Below are 14,103 nucleotides of genomic sequence, written 5' to 3'. Positions count from 1 at the left end.
ATTGACTGCATCTGTTATTTTCCATCTCAGGAGGAGGGTTAAAATGTCCTCTGTTTGAGTTCTGTGAGCGGCAAACAATTACTGTGCAATTAAAAATGAAAAACTGCTCCTTTTTCTTTCTCTAACACTCAGGCCAACGTTCTATCATGTCCCCTGAAAGGGAAAATCGAATAGCACACACACTCTCATCCTCTTTGATGTCTGCCATTTCCCTTCATTGTTTTCCCATTCTCTCTCAATCCACAGGCGCCATTGGCTGGTGTTTAATGGCTTGGCACACAAAGTGATGCTCCTATCAGTTCAGTCTGTGTTTAACACTTATGTAGCTGACATCAAACAGCCTCCTACATTGTACATCTGCTTGTTCAGTTGCATATTCCACTCGCACACCGAACACCACCGCCATCTGTCGTACTACTGACCTGAGTGCAGCAAGTCCAAGCAAATTCTGAGCGCCATCCTGACCTCCAGCTGACCTGGGAACATTACAGAGCATCAGTCAAAATGCTCTCGGATACCTGAAGAATACCTGAGAATTCTTGCTGGAGAAGCAAAAATTCCTCCATGTTGCAGACTGTCATAAGTGCTTTAATCAGCATTAAACTAAAAATAAAGCCCAAGTAACTATACAGAAAGGTACTAAGCATAGACGTGTCACAAGACAGGTGTGACAATACACAATGTGAGGTTGCGTCCCGTAAAGTGGAGATCATGAATATTCGAATTTATGCTGGAGAGACAATTAATGTGATGCCTTGATGAATTCCAATTTCAGCATAGCGAGAGCATGTGTAATTGTTATTCAAGCTAAAAGCATCCGAAGCCAATTTACTTTGTCTGACAATGAACTTTTCTTCACCGTCTCATTTCCTCCGACGAACGCCACAAGGAGGAGAAATCAACGTTCTATACCTGACATTTGGCTGGGGAAATAAGTGATTTTCCCACTGTGTCACAGTGTAACTGAAACAGCATACAGTATTTAGGATCCTTATAACTCGACATTATCCTCCACCCTGGTGATATCAGCCAGTTTTTCTTAGACATTATGATACATAAGGTTAAAATTTCATAGACGCAAATATTTTCGAATTTTTTTGTTTGTTTGTTTCTGGCCATATACTTTTATACATTTCACGGTAAATATGCATCCTACAGCTCTATATGCTTTAAACATACATCATATCTACACCAAAAAAAATGAGCATCAGCCCATGGATTATTCTACAGCTCATTTTCTACATCACGGCATCACGTGGGCATCCGGGGAGCCTTTGGAGCAGCTGCCAGATCTGTCATGTGCGAGGGTCTAACACTGCTTTGTTAGGGGTGTCCCATATTCACTGCACTCGGCATTCTCCCCGTACTCTCATCCATTTCAGACAGCCCACACTCTTTGGGCTGTGCACCAAGTCGCCGTAGGCTCCAGCTCAGTGGGGAGAGGGAGAACCCGGGGGTGGGAAGCTCCTCCGTCTCCCAGCTGTTCCACTAGCCTGGCAGAGAAAAATGCTGACAGCATCCCATCAGTTTACACAGTGCTGTTTACTGGAAGAGAACTCCTTATTCATGTACAATATTTGGCAGATAACCGGTTAATAAAATTAAAATACAAAAGTGTCCAGGTCTAGTAGACACGTATTATTAAATATCGGTATGCATAGTTGTTGTTTTTTTTTTTTTCCATTTGCTTATATAAAAAGCTAGGCTTAAGGTGCACCACATAACAACAATCATCAGTTAAGCTTCACACACCACAGTGTAATACAGTGTAATAATATCAGGCTGGAGGTGTGATTATTTTTGCAAAGATATTAAAGGAATGTAAATTTTAAGACAGTGTTGCAGCAGAAGAGCACTTTCTGTCACAACAGCTCTGTCTGTGTTTGCACTAAATCGTACAAATGTACTAGGCTTGCAGAAAAAAATATAATAATTCTGCAAATTAGCACCAAGTGTTTCTTTTAAAGCTGTAATCAATTATGGCAAGCAAACAAGTAAAAATCCTTCAATGTGGAACTGTTTCATTTATACTTCTATTTACACCCACACATTTCCAAAGTCCTTGTACCTTCGAAGTGCATTCCAACAACAGATCAACAGATTGTATTTCATATTGTTAAAAACAAATCCATCACTCACTATACTATATATATTATATATAGTGTATAATGTATAAAGAACATATATATATATATATATATATATATATATATATATATATATATATATATATATATATATATATATATATATTGCGTAATAACACATTGCGATTTGTGAAGTAACGCACAATCAATCAAACATGTCAAATAGATAAAGTTGGGGTTTTTTTCTATTGGATTGTAATTCAGATTTTTTTTAAGTTAGTGCCAACGAGTCGCCACCCATATAAGCCTAAGAGAGTGAAGCAAAGAAATATTAGCCTTTAATGAAAATTCAATCAGAAGATACAAATCTGCTTTTAGCTTTTGTCTGAGAAAGCACTTAGGCAGCCTTGAGTGAATTATGTAGCTTATGTAGCATGAATGGGCTGAATTAAAGCCATTAGAGCTGATGATAAACAACATTTATAATGCAAACTTATATCATAACACACCGCATTATCTAATTACACTCCACTCAAGCCTTTGTCTCCTTTGATAGAAGATTACTGAGCAAATTAGAAAAGTCATAAATTCATACTTAACCATCAAATTGAAGAATGAGTTATGATTAGGCATAAACTAATCTTTTTTTTTTTCTTTTTTTTTGGCATGTGTCCTTTCCCCTGTTGCTAATATAACAGAATGGCTAAAAATGGTGAAACGTCTCCTCGGCAGAGAGCAGTTCTCTCCCTAGATGCTGTTGCAGCAAGGGCAAAATGTCAGGTGGGGAACACCAGTGATACATTTGTTTTGACAAATCGAAGAGGCTTTTTCTCCTTTCCTTCTTTGCCTTGCACATCCTAAATCTGACAAAATTTTAGACTGACCAAACACATTTCATTGTTGTGTAGCCAGGAAGCTTCATTCCATCAAGGTGAGTTAGCGTCAGATGCTCACAGAGCTGTCACATTTCTTTTCGCACAGCCGTTCTTCCCGTTCCTTCTCCGGCACAGATACTAGATTCTGCACCACCACCACCTGACTCTAGTGAAAATACGTTAACATGGCTGCCACAGAGTTTGGAAATGAGGAGATTGCTGCAGGCAATGTAGTGTTTAACTCAATTTTTTATCTCATTCTCAATCAATGAAAGCACTGGACCTTTAAATGATGTTTCAGCCATTTAAATCATTCAGACTGAGTTTGAAATATTCAGATTTCCAGTCTGGCATGAAGATTTCGTAGAGTAGACTGTCATGCTGCGGGAAACATAAATTACTCAAATATGTTACATCACAATAGAAAGTCGGATCGTGTGAGCAAAGAACAAAGAAGAAGAAAAAAACGGTGTGAAGGTTTGTGTGTGTGTGTGTGTGTGTAAAGGATGCAGGACACCAACCAGACCTCATTTTACATAATGCAGATTCTGGGTTGGGGGTTTATGGTGTAAATGTTTGTCGCAGATCCTTATCCTTATCGTCATCCCCACAAACATCTCACTTTCTCTCTAGATCATTTTCTAACAGGACACAAAGCGAAAAGGACACACACAGGGAGCTGCTGCTATTTCCTCTTCCCCTTCATACTCATAATCGTTAGTGGTCATGGGTGACAAGAGGACAGCTGTTCTAAAAATCACAACATGGGCTCAATGATGTCATGTCTAATGAAAACAGCTCTCCAGATTTTACACATAAATGCTGCATTGCACCTTTATTAGGAGCTGCAACACACACATACACACACACAATGCACGCATTGTTCACAGTGTTGACAGTGTAGCTCAGAGCTTCCATAATAGAAATGGTAGATAGGTTTAAATATTATTAATGATTTTCAGTACTTATTTGACATTAGGCTGTGCGCTGTTGTCTGTGCGAATTTCCTTCAGACGTTTCTCTATTTGTCTAGGTGGCAAGCTTGCTTGGGGGAATTGAAAGTCAGAAAATGTGGAGATGCATGCTCATTAAAAGCTCATTACCAGTGCAATGTATCATTTCGTGTTTTTGCCATTTAAATTGACAATTACGATATACAAGTTAATGTATCCATTAATCTAATTGAATTTAATTGGGTTAATATTCCACTTCGCCACCAAATGTTTACTGCCTTGTTGTCCCAGTGGAATTTTTCAGCATCATTTCTTCAGTTTTGACATTTCTCATGCTTCGGCTCGGTTCTTGTTCTTAATAGCCTGCACTCTTTTATTTTTTGGGTTGTAAACTTGCACGAATACTGATGGAAAATTGGAGGAGCTGATAGACCCGAGCGTGTCCGAGTGCTGGTGTAATAAGGAAACGTTCTCTCTTATTCTTTCACTGTTTAGTGGTATGTGTGTGTGTGTGTGTGTGTGTGTGAACTTTTTTTTTTTTTTTAAATCCCACTTCCCACTCACTCCCCAAGCAACTCTGACCAATCCTGCCCACTCCTGCATTTATTCATGTTGTTTGTACCTGCCGGCAATATTTCCTAATGAACTTAGTTCTATTTCTATTCCCCAAAATGTAAACAAATTAGTCATTTAAACAACAATGACACTGATAAAGCGAATGAAAAGAATGAATGAAGGCAGCCCACGTAAGAAACCCACTATATATAATACACTCTTGTGTTAATAAGTTCTTTGTCTCTTGTGCTTCACATCAGAGTGTACCCACAACTTATTTTTTTTGGGGGGGTGGGGGAGTCCCACTGGATCCAGTGCAGTAACTTTGCATGTGTGTGTGTGTGTGTGTGTGTTTGAGAGTAAGAGAAAGAATGAACATGCTGAGAGGGTTTGTCAAACCCAATCATGCATATGTTGGCCGACAGTGTGTGTGTGTGTGTGTGTGTTTGAGTAAGCACTCGAGAGAGAATGAATCGTTTCAGCCAGAGGTAAAAGAGACATTTCCATCGTTTCTTAAAAGTTTTTACTCTGCATTATGCTGCAGAGCGCCGAGACAGATTTACTGTAATAATCAATGCAACATTTTATTGAGTTGGCTGTTCTCAGTGCTTAGACTGGAATTTATTCCAGTTATTAAGTAAACAATTACTTCAATATAAAAAAAAACCCTGAAACTTTCCTGTGAGCTCTTCCTATCTTCCAAACTCAAAGCATATTTCATATTTGTTTATTACTATGTTAATGATATGAGTGAGATTCTCTTGATTCTAACACGTGTGTGTGTGTGCTTCACTGATAAACTGCTAAGCCTGCAGAGCTATTATAAATTGTGTGTGTGCGTGCAAGTGTGTGTGTGTGTTTTATACTGGTGGGTGTAATTCCTGCATTTCCTGCTTGCCTGCACCCTTAAGCAAGAGCTGAAATAAATGGTGACAGAGCTGCTCAGTTAACAGCTAAATCCTGTGTCACTGTGCAGATGTGGAACTGGCATCAGGCAGCGTTCCATACTCTACTGTATTTATCTATCCATTTCATTTATCAAGCTTTGTGCTTCAAGAGTGCTTGCTAGTCCTTGAAGTATACTTCATTTATAGTAACCTTTTCTACTTCCCACTCTTCCAGGCTTCTACGCACACACACACACACACACACAAAATATGTCTGTGAGATGTAACTAACCGTCTACCATCTATTTACCACACTAACACAACCAGCACTATTACTTTTAATATTCCTGCTATTAATATCATGACTATTGCTGCTTTTACAATCTCTACTACTACACTTCTGCTGCTTTTACTTTTTTTACTGTCACTACTACTAACAATTTTACTATTAATATTAATATTAGCACTAATATTAATACTACTATCACTGCTACTAATTTTTCTAATACTGTTACTATTACCTCTACTACTACTACTACTAATAATAATAATAATTTGTAACTTTTCAGAGATAAATGTGTCTTCTAGAGCTCCATAGCATAGAGAGTGCTATTGTATTTGGGTAAGAGGGTGGTTTTTATGTGATAAGAAAATAACTAATTGTTTCAGGGAGAGATTTTTGCATGACATATTTGGTTATTTCTTGGAATGTGAGGATGTAAATAAGGGAAATTACATACACACTCCTGGCATCTCTTAAACATGATTAAATGTTATGCTTAATTTTACTTGTATGGGTTTGAATACTCATTTTATTCCAAATACAACAGTTCCAAATGTAACGCATAAGATGGTGGAGTATTTAGAAATTTGGTCTGTGCAATCGTGATAAATGAAAGCCTTCAGCTTTTTTAAACAAAAAACAAACATGATAGGATGTCCTGTCAAAAACACGAAAGAGCATTTGGCTCCAATTTCCCTTGCCGTTTTTCAGCATTTTGGAGCAGTATAGCTGTTTGGCATTTACAATTCACTTTGTGTATGCGCTGTGGATTCAGGCATGTCTGTTTCAATAAATGCGGATGAGCGCTGCACTCCTCATCAGAGCGCTCCTGCACTTGTGGGGCAAGATGTTTAAAGAAAGCCAGAGGAGGAAGAGAAACGCTGCTAGCAATGCAGCTGCTGGTTCTGCAGGGAATCCGCCGTGCTGGTGGCTGCTTAGCCTTCCGAGCAGCAGACGGTGGGGAGAGAATGTTCAATCAAAATCACTGGAGTTGAGACACTGTCAGAGGTTTGCAGTGGAAAACTTCTTAACGCCTACACAGTTGTGGGCATCATACATGCTAATGTTGTAGAGTGCTAACTTTCTCTCTCTCTCTCTCTCTCTCTCTCTCTCTCTGTTTCTCTCTATTTACCTACATAGGACAGAGTCTCGGATATGGTTTCGTCAACTATATTGACCCAAAGGATGCAGAGAAAGCCATCAACACATTAAATGGACTCAGACTTCAGACCAAAACTATAAAGGTACTGTTGCATCCTAATCTTAGAACTGTGTGTGTGTGTTAGTATGTGTATGGTAAGGGGTGTGTGTGAACACGTTGCTGATTTTGTTATGAGATTGTATGACGGTAATGGAACAATATCTAATTTGGGTGGCAGTACGCTCCTGCTTTCCTCCCCAATTAGTCATCAGCCATTTCTCCCCACTGCACGAGTCAATTCACTGAATGTTTCCTGTCACCATTTCTGCCAGTGGAGCTGCATTGATTAGCACATGTGGTGTGTATTGACTCGTGCTGGGCTGCGGTGCTGCGACACAAAAGCGAGAGGAGGGGAAATCCGCCTCATTAAGATGCAGAAGGAAATAGGAGAGCGACTGCAGGGAGAAAAGGGAAAATAGTGTAATTGATATGCAAATGCATCTCCAAATGTCAAATCATGGAGTCACACGAAAAAGGAAAAATAGAATGTATAATGAAAAGATACTAAAATGCTAAGTAGTCACCCCGATGTGTTTTTGTTATACTGTAAACCCAGTTAGAGAGGTGAGGTAGACCGAGAATATGCTGTCTGGAGGCAAAATGTCAGCAGTACTCCATATTTATCCAGCTGAAAAAAATCTGTCCTTTTTTTTTTTTTTTTTTTACAAATAGCAAATGATTTTTGACTGTAAATATTCGCCTCTGCTCCTTTTTAGTCTGAGTCACGATGTAATCGGGTTGTTTGTGCGATCATCTGGCATATAATCCCCGGCCTCTCAGTTACATCCTTGCTAATCTAATCAGATTGGATTTCCTGTAGGCCGACATGAAAACACAGCATCCATTCCCGCAGGCTGTGCTGCCTGGAAGGAAAAAAAAAAAAAACAGACAGACAGACAGAGATAGGGAGGACTGGAGACTGAAAAAAAAAACTGTTGTTGAAACTGGGCTAAACACAAACATGGGCGGTTTCCAGAGGGCCAGTAGCAGGTGGCTTTGTGTGTGTGTGTGTGTGTGTGTGTGTGTGTGGTGACTCGACTGTAGTGCTGGTTTCAGCCTCAGTTTGGAACCCGTCAGAGATGAAATGAGTCACTGCGTGTGTGTTTGCTCATCGTCACAGCTTCTCACTGCACACATGCTCATCTCTCACTGTTTGGGCGGCAGGAGTGCACACACAACACACACACATACACACACACATACACACAGATTCCCAGCGGCACAGTACCAACACTTTAACATATGTCAGTGGGTCTGTGCTCCACACCACAGACCAGTCCTGTGGCTGTAAAACCGATGTGAGGCTGAAGCATTTGAGCCCAGAGGCGGTTTGTTGTAGCACTTCATGCGAGGTACTCTAATGACCCGCAGTGATCCGAGTTTCCTGCTTATCCTATGACGCATTTTCACACAAACACACTTCTCACATGCACCCACCATGCATGATCTCTCTCTTTCTCTTTCCCTTTATCTCTCTCTCTTTCTCCCTCTGTCCTTCACATTCTGTCTCACGCACATGTACGAAAGACACAAACAAGCCAAGACAGTCCACACTGTGATTCTCCCAGTGGGACACAGTCTAATCCAGGCGTCGTGAGAGTACTCTAATACCTTTATCTTTCTTCCTCTCTTTTCCTCCGACTTTCTCCATCCATCCATCGCAGCATGAGGTAGTAGTGATGGTGATTCCATCTCCTCTCTTTGATCAGGCCTTAGTCTCACTCTTCTTTCTTTCGCTGTGTGAAACCTTTCCTTTAGACTAACGCCAGACAACTCAATAGGGGCTTTTTCTTCCACTAATGCAGCAAGAGGGCATGAGGAGAATGAAATCCTCTCTTGCAACTTAGCAAATAAGAGTATTTGAAGGTCATCATCCTCTTGAAGCGCACGCTGTGAGCCTAAGGTCTCTCCAGCCTCCGAGGTTATCGAAGAAAGAGCAGGGAAGAAGACAACCCAGAAAGAAAAGAGAAAAAACGAATATATATAAAATAAATACATATTTTGCTTGCTTAAGTGAGAGGTTTGTTTTTGAGCACATGTTGCTGAAGCAAAACGCTTGCATTTAATATAAACATCAGTCATGACCTTAACCCAGACTTCCTCTGATAGATTCTAAGTTTCATAAGTCACACATAAAACAGGCTGAGAGACTTTAAGCTAATGCAAATTGACAGGAAGGACAATAATCAGAACACAGTGATGTCTAACAGGGACAGAAATAGAAATGTGTTAGGGAGAAATGAAGGAGAAGAGAGAGTGAAGGAGACGGGTGCGAGTCTCACCCCTGATCTCCCCTTTCACACTCTGAGGTAGTACACACAAATGCAAACACACAGACATCATCCTGCCTTCATGGCGCTTTCCTGTTTCACAGCTAAACTCCAACTCTGCCTTCCTGTTGAGGTGTGAGAGGAAAAATCCTACGAAGGGTGCAAAGAGCAGAGATTCGTGCAGAGAAACTGACACGCGCACACACACACACACACACTCATCACTCTCACACATATCATTCAGACACACAAACACGCACTTCTTTCTAAGTAGCACGCGCACACACGCACACACACACTCTTCACAGGCAGACAGGGTGTTGATAGATCCGGCATCTGGAGCTGCTTGACATGGAAAGAAAAGAAGAGAGGGTGAAAAAAGGAAGTGTAAAAAAAAAAATCAAATGAACGAGAAAAAAGAGCAGAAGGCAGGGTAAGGACGCTGCCAGGGCTCTGTGCCTTTTGCCTTCGCACTTTAACTGGATTTCAGGAGATTACTCCTGAATGGATCATGTCTTCGGCTTGCTATTTGTATGACTGTAACAGCATTTGATGGCTCTGGAACCCAAATGTCAGCAATGATGGAAACATGGAAGGCAGTGCCTGCTCCTGCTCCTAATGGAAGGGGAAATGCATGAAAGGAGAGATATAACCATCACTGAGCTGCTCTAATGAGACACCTGGAAAAAGAGAAAGACATGCCATCGTATGGATTTACCTCAATGTGTGTGTGTGTGTGTGTGTGCAAGATTTTCCTTAATGTGTAAATATTGTATGAGTGATATTCAGTAACCAACTGGAAGAGAAAGTTTGTCAGAGTGACATGGAGAGAGAAGAAGTGTATTAGTGTGAGAGGAGCTGTCCAAGGTGCTACTGAGTTTGACAAGTTGAGGAGGGTGAGAGCATATTGTGCGAGGGTATGTGCGAAAGAGAGGGAGTGTGTGTGTGTGTGTGTTTGCTGAGACAATACAATGGTTTGGCTCTCACTGCTAGTAGAGACAGAAGGTTCTAGAGTGCTATTCACCAGTGCAGTATGGAGAACTGCAAATATACAAACCTACAAATAGCATTCACACTTTCACTATGAGATGGGGAAACCCCAGAGCATACACAACATGTTTTCAAGACATTCTCTACCATCTTCTTACCTGCCTTTGTGTGTGTGTTCTCTCAGGTGTCATATGCACGGCCCAGCTCAGCCTCTATCCGTGATGCTAACCTGTACGTGAGTGGGCTGCCTAAGACCATGACCCAGAAAGAGCTGGAGCAACTTTTCTCCCAGTATGGACGAATTATCACCTCCCGTATCCTCGTCGACCAGGTCACAGGTATCCTTGGGGCAACTTCTCAGTCAACACAGACAATCACAATCAGCACACTGGCTCACACACATTTGACCATACAGAATTATAGGCTTTTATTATCTCATTTTGTACAGAATGCATTCTTATCTAAAATGACAGGGCATGCTGAGTGGTCAAACATAAACACAGTTACACATGTAAACACAAGCTTGTTGTGTAAAGAGGAATCCTTTGGCATTGCTTGCATTGCATAACTGTTAGCTCTGTTCATAGGATCTCCTCCCCTGCAGCAAGAACCACTAGTCTGCCTAATGTACACCAATGAAGCAAAAATGCCTCTTTAAACACACTTGCCGCTGCCAAAACTCAGTAAATAAGCCACTATGTGTGTGCGTATTTGAGCACAAACATGTCTCGACCATAGGAAGTAGTAAATGGAACATGCAAATTCAGGTCATGACTTTTTAAACAGCGTTAATCATTTTACATATCATTTTGGCATCATCAATAAACAATAAATCAACCAGTATATACTACATGTTTATATAATGGTGGGGTATATTAGAGAACAAGCGAACTACTGTAGCACAAATTGTTAAAAAATGTAACAGGTTAACAGTAGACCTGTCGGTGTGCCCATGCTGACCCTTGTCCATCTCTGAAAGCACCTACAATGGCATTGTGAGCATTAGAACTGGACCATGGAGCACTGGAAGAAAGTGGCCTGATTTGATAAATCATGTTTCTTTTACATCATACTGGTGTGTGTCACTTATCTGGGGAAGACATGGCACCAGGATGCACTGTGAAAAGAAGGCACAGACAGTGTGATGCTCTGGGCAATGTTCTCCTGGGAAACCTTGGTTCCTGGTATTCATGTGGATGTTACTTTGACACATACCACCTACATAAAAATTTTTACACACCAAGTTACATCCCTTCATAGCAATCCTAATCACAGAGGCCTATTTCAGCGGGATTATGCACACTGCCACATAAAAAAATTGGTTCAGGAATGGTTTAAGGAACATGAATAAGAACTTAAGATGATGATTGATTGTTGAAAAATCTCATCTGAACTTAAAGGAACTTAATGGATCTCTTGGTGCCAGATACTACTGCACACCTTTAGCTTTTCATATTATTACTTGCAATGCAGTCCCACAAGCCACAGAATATTATATGTTCCGATCCAATTTTCTCTGCGAAGAAACAGTGTGTGCTCACCAAAATGCACATGAACATACAGAATTAGCACTCAAATCATCAGATTTTCATTTTTCGACATATACACACTACACACAATGATGTTTGTCACTCTCCTAAAACTCATTTTCATACATCCTCCTCACACACAGACACCCTTCTGACGCACTCCACCCCTGCAGGGCCATGAAGGCTCCTCCAGGGCGACAGGGCCGTAGGATGAATCCTAATGACTAATTAAATCTGAGTTGCCAGTGATTATGAAACAACGAAGTTTTTTCTGCTTGAGCTGCGGAGCTAAGAGGCTCTTTGCCCTGCCCTCACTGAGTAAAAACAAATCAAGCATGGTTTACTGCTCTATGGCCAAGCTTTAACCATCATCCAAGGTGTGTGTGTGCGTGGGTGAGTGGGTATGGGAATCTGGAAACTAATGACCAAGTTAACAAAATAGCAGAAAAATTCAACTTTTCATGTAGTAGACCTACTTCCAGCTTAGTTTAAATTGCTAGAAGCCTCAGCAAGACTTCAGCAACACTCCACCCACATAATACCATTTATATAACGCTATAATTAATTATCAATCCATACCAGGGTCGAGATCAGTTTCAGTGCAGCGAATTTATGTAATGTGCTATTACTTTTGTATTCAGATTTTTCTCATGTAATTAAGCTGCATACAGTTCCTAGAACATGACTGTCAGTGCAATTTCCTTTGCAGTATGTTTGCCATGAAGACAGACAGTTCTAAACCTTGACAGCATGGGCCAGAGATTTCAGTGTGCAATGTGGTAATACAATAGATTAATAGACACAACACACAATTGCTAGTTTTATTGAAACTGAAGAGGGGGTGGTGGAGTGAAAGAAAGGTTCAGGGATCCTGAGTGCAGTTGTCCCCTGAGAGAAGACTCCTAGGTTTGGCTCACATATCTCACATATCTGGCAGCAGTGAAGGAGGGAAACAACACAAAGAAGTTTTTGGGCAACAATAGCCCCTTTTGTCTATGCAGACTCCACTTTGGAGTAATGGACTAGTGTTTGGATTGTAAGACTACAACTCGTATGGATCACAAATTCCAGCAAGATGTGAAGCAGTACCAATTCAGCCTGGTCCAGCTACACATGGACATCATTTTGTTTTGGCTGCAGGTGCTGTCCTTGGTGCTGAATTACCAGTGCTTCAGGGGAGGCGATCTCATTGGTGTTCAAATGTAATGAGCTGATTTGCATTTTATTGCACGGTAGAGCCAAGAAAATCAACAGAACGAGACAAACCATCTTAGAAAGATTAGAGAGGCGCTAAGAGAACATGACTTTGCTTCAATCATGTGGTGAAGTAGAGTATATATGCAGAGTACTAACAAGCACTAACTAGAAAGAGATGGGAAAAATTATTTGCAACAATAGGAAGTATCATAGTAATCACAGTATGGTGGTGAATCGTGGGATTGTAATTTGTGTCTTTGCTAGAACTCCTTTGGCTGCTGAAATTGAAACCTATTGAATATCACCTCCTTAGCACCCTTGGCACTAGACAGGGCCATCATCCTCCCATTCCACATGTAAAATAACTACCTAGCCCAGCACCTGACAAAATAAAAGGGCTTAGAAAATATAGCAATGCTTTCCAGTTATGAGGAGGTATTTGTGAGACCCACCAAGAAGACCAGGTAAGTAAAACTGTTGTCATAGACAGTGTGATACGGAGAACATCTGCCCTGGACATTAACAACAAATTTCCAGATGATGTGTTCCTTTCAAATGGAATTGTAGGCTTTCATGTCTGCTCATTCATCATCTTCCAGTCCTTTACAACCAGGACATCTAAAGGTAACCACAGTACAAATAGTAATATTCTAAAATACTGAAAGGGTCAGAAGTAAACCACTGAGTGAGGGAGTTTTGTGTATACTTGTGACAGGACAAGTAGTGATTCTAGTTATTCTGGGCTCTTGGTTGTGTCTTAAGCACTACAGCTAGTGACAGATTTTCTTTGCTGTGCTACTTTACGTAAAGGTGAATAGATATATGCCCTTCATCTAGAGGCTATGGAGTTCCTTATAATATACATCCATTTTTCTGTACAAATAAAGGTCTGTTGGGGGAGTAAGACAGCAGCAGGTCAATAGCACAGCACTATGGTCAAACTGAACAGCGGTCTACTTGTTAAAAGTCTTAGTAGTGTCCTGATATTCTGCTGTCTAGGATTTTCTATGATGACCCATGTTAATAGAAGGGCTGTACTATTCTAGATTTCCAGTAGAAAACAGGGTCTTGTATTAATACAAAATACAAAATAAATCTAATTTCTCATAAATTAGACCAAAAGCCGTTGACTTTTAAATGTATGGAGGGAACGGAGGTTCATAGGAACATACATCCTGGCAAGAGTAAAGTTTCCCATATTCACAGGTCAGTCAAGGCTGAAATAAAAGACTGAATATCAGATAATTAGTTTATACTGAGACAATAAGGAAGCATT

The 14,103-nt window shown here is 40.5% G+C and overlaps 1 protein-coding gene across 7 annotated transcripts in view; it reads left to right on the top strand.

Annotated features, from left to right (window-relative positions):
- The window catches only part of elavl4 (ELAV like neuron-specific RNA binding protein 4), a 67,545-nt gene that overhangs the window by 38,857 nt on the left and 14,585 nt on the right, over nucleotides 1-14,103 (top strand). For all 7 annotated transcript variants that reach the window (XM_058390416.1, XM_058390415.1, XM_058390420.1 and 4 more), the window contains 2 exons: nucleotides 6,781-6,884; nucleotides 10,286-10,439. In XM_058390416.1, the coding sequence (XP_058246399.1) occupies nucleotides 6,781-6,884; nucleotides 10,286-10,439 (258 nt within the window). The remainder of the gene's footprint in view (nucleotides 1-6,780; nucleotides 6,885-10,285; nucleotides 10,440-14,103) is intronic.

This window comes from Hemibagrus wyckioides, linkage group LG05, assembly GCF_019097595.1.
Source record: "Hemibagrus wyckioides isolate EC202008001 linkage group LG05, SWU_Hwy_1.0, whole genome shotgun sequence".
In the NCBI taxonomy this organism is placed as follows: domain Eukaryota; kingdom Metazoa; phylum Chordata; class Actinopteri; order Siluriformes; family Bagridae; genus Hemibagrus; species Hemibagrus wyckioides.
Note: the sequence above shows the minus strand (reverse complement) of the source record. Positions and strands in the feature narration are given on the sequence as shown.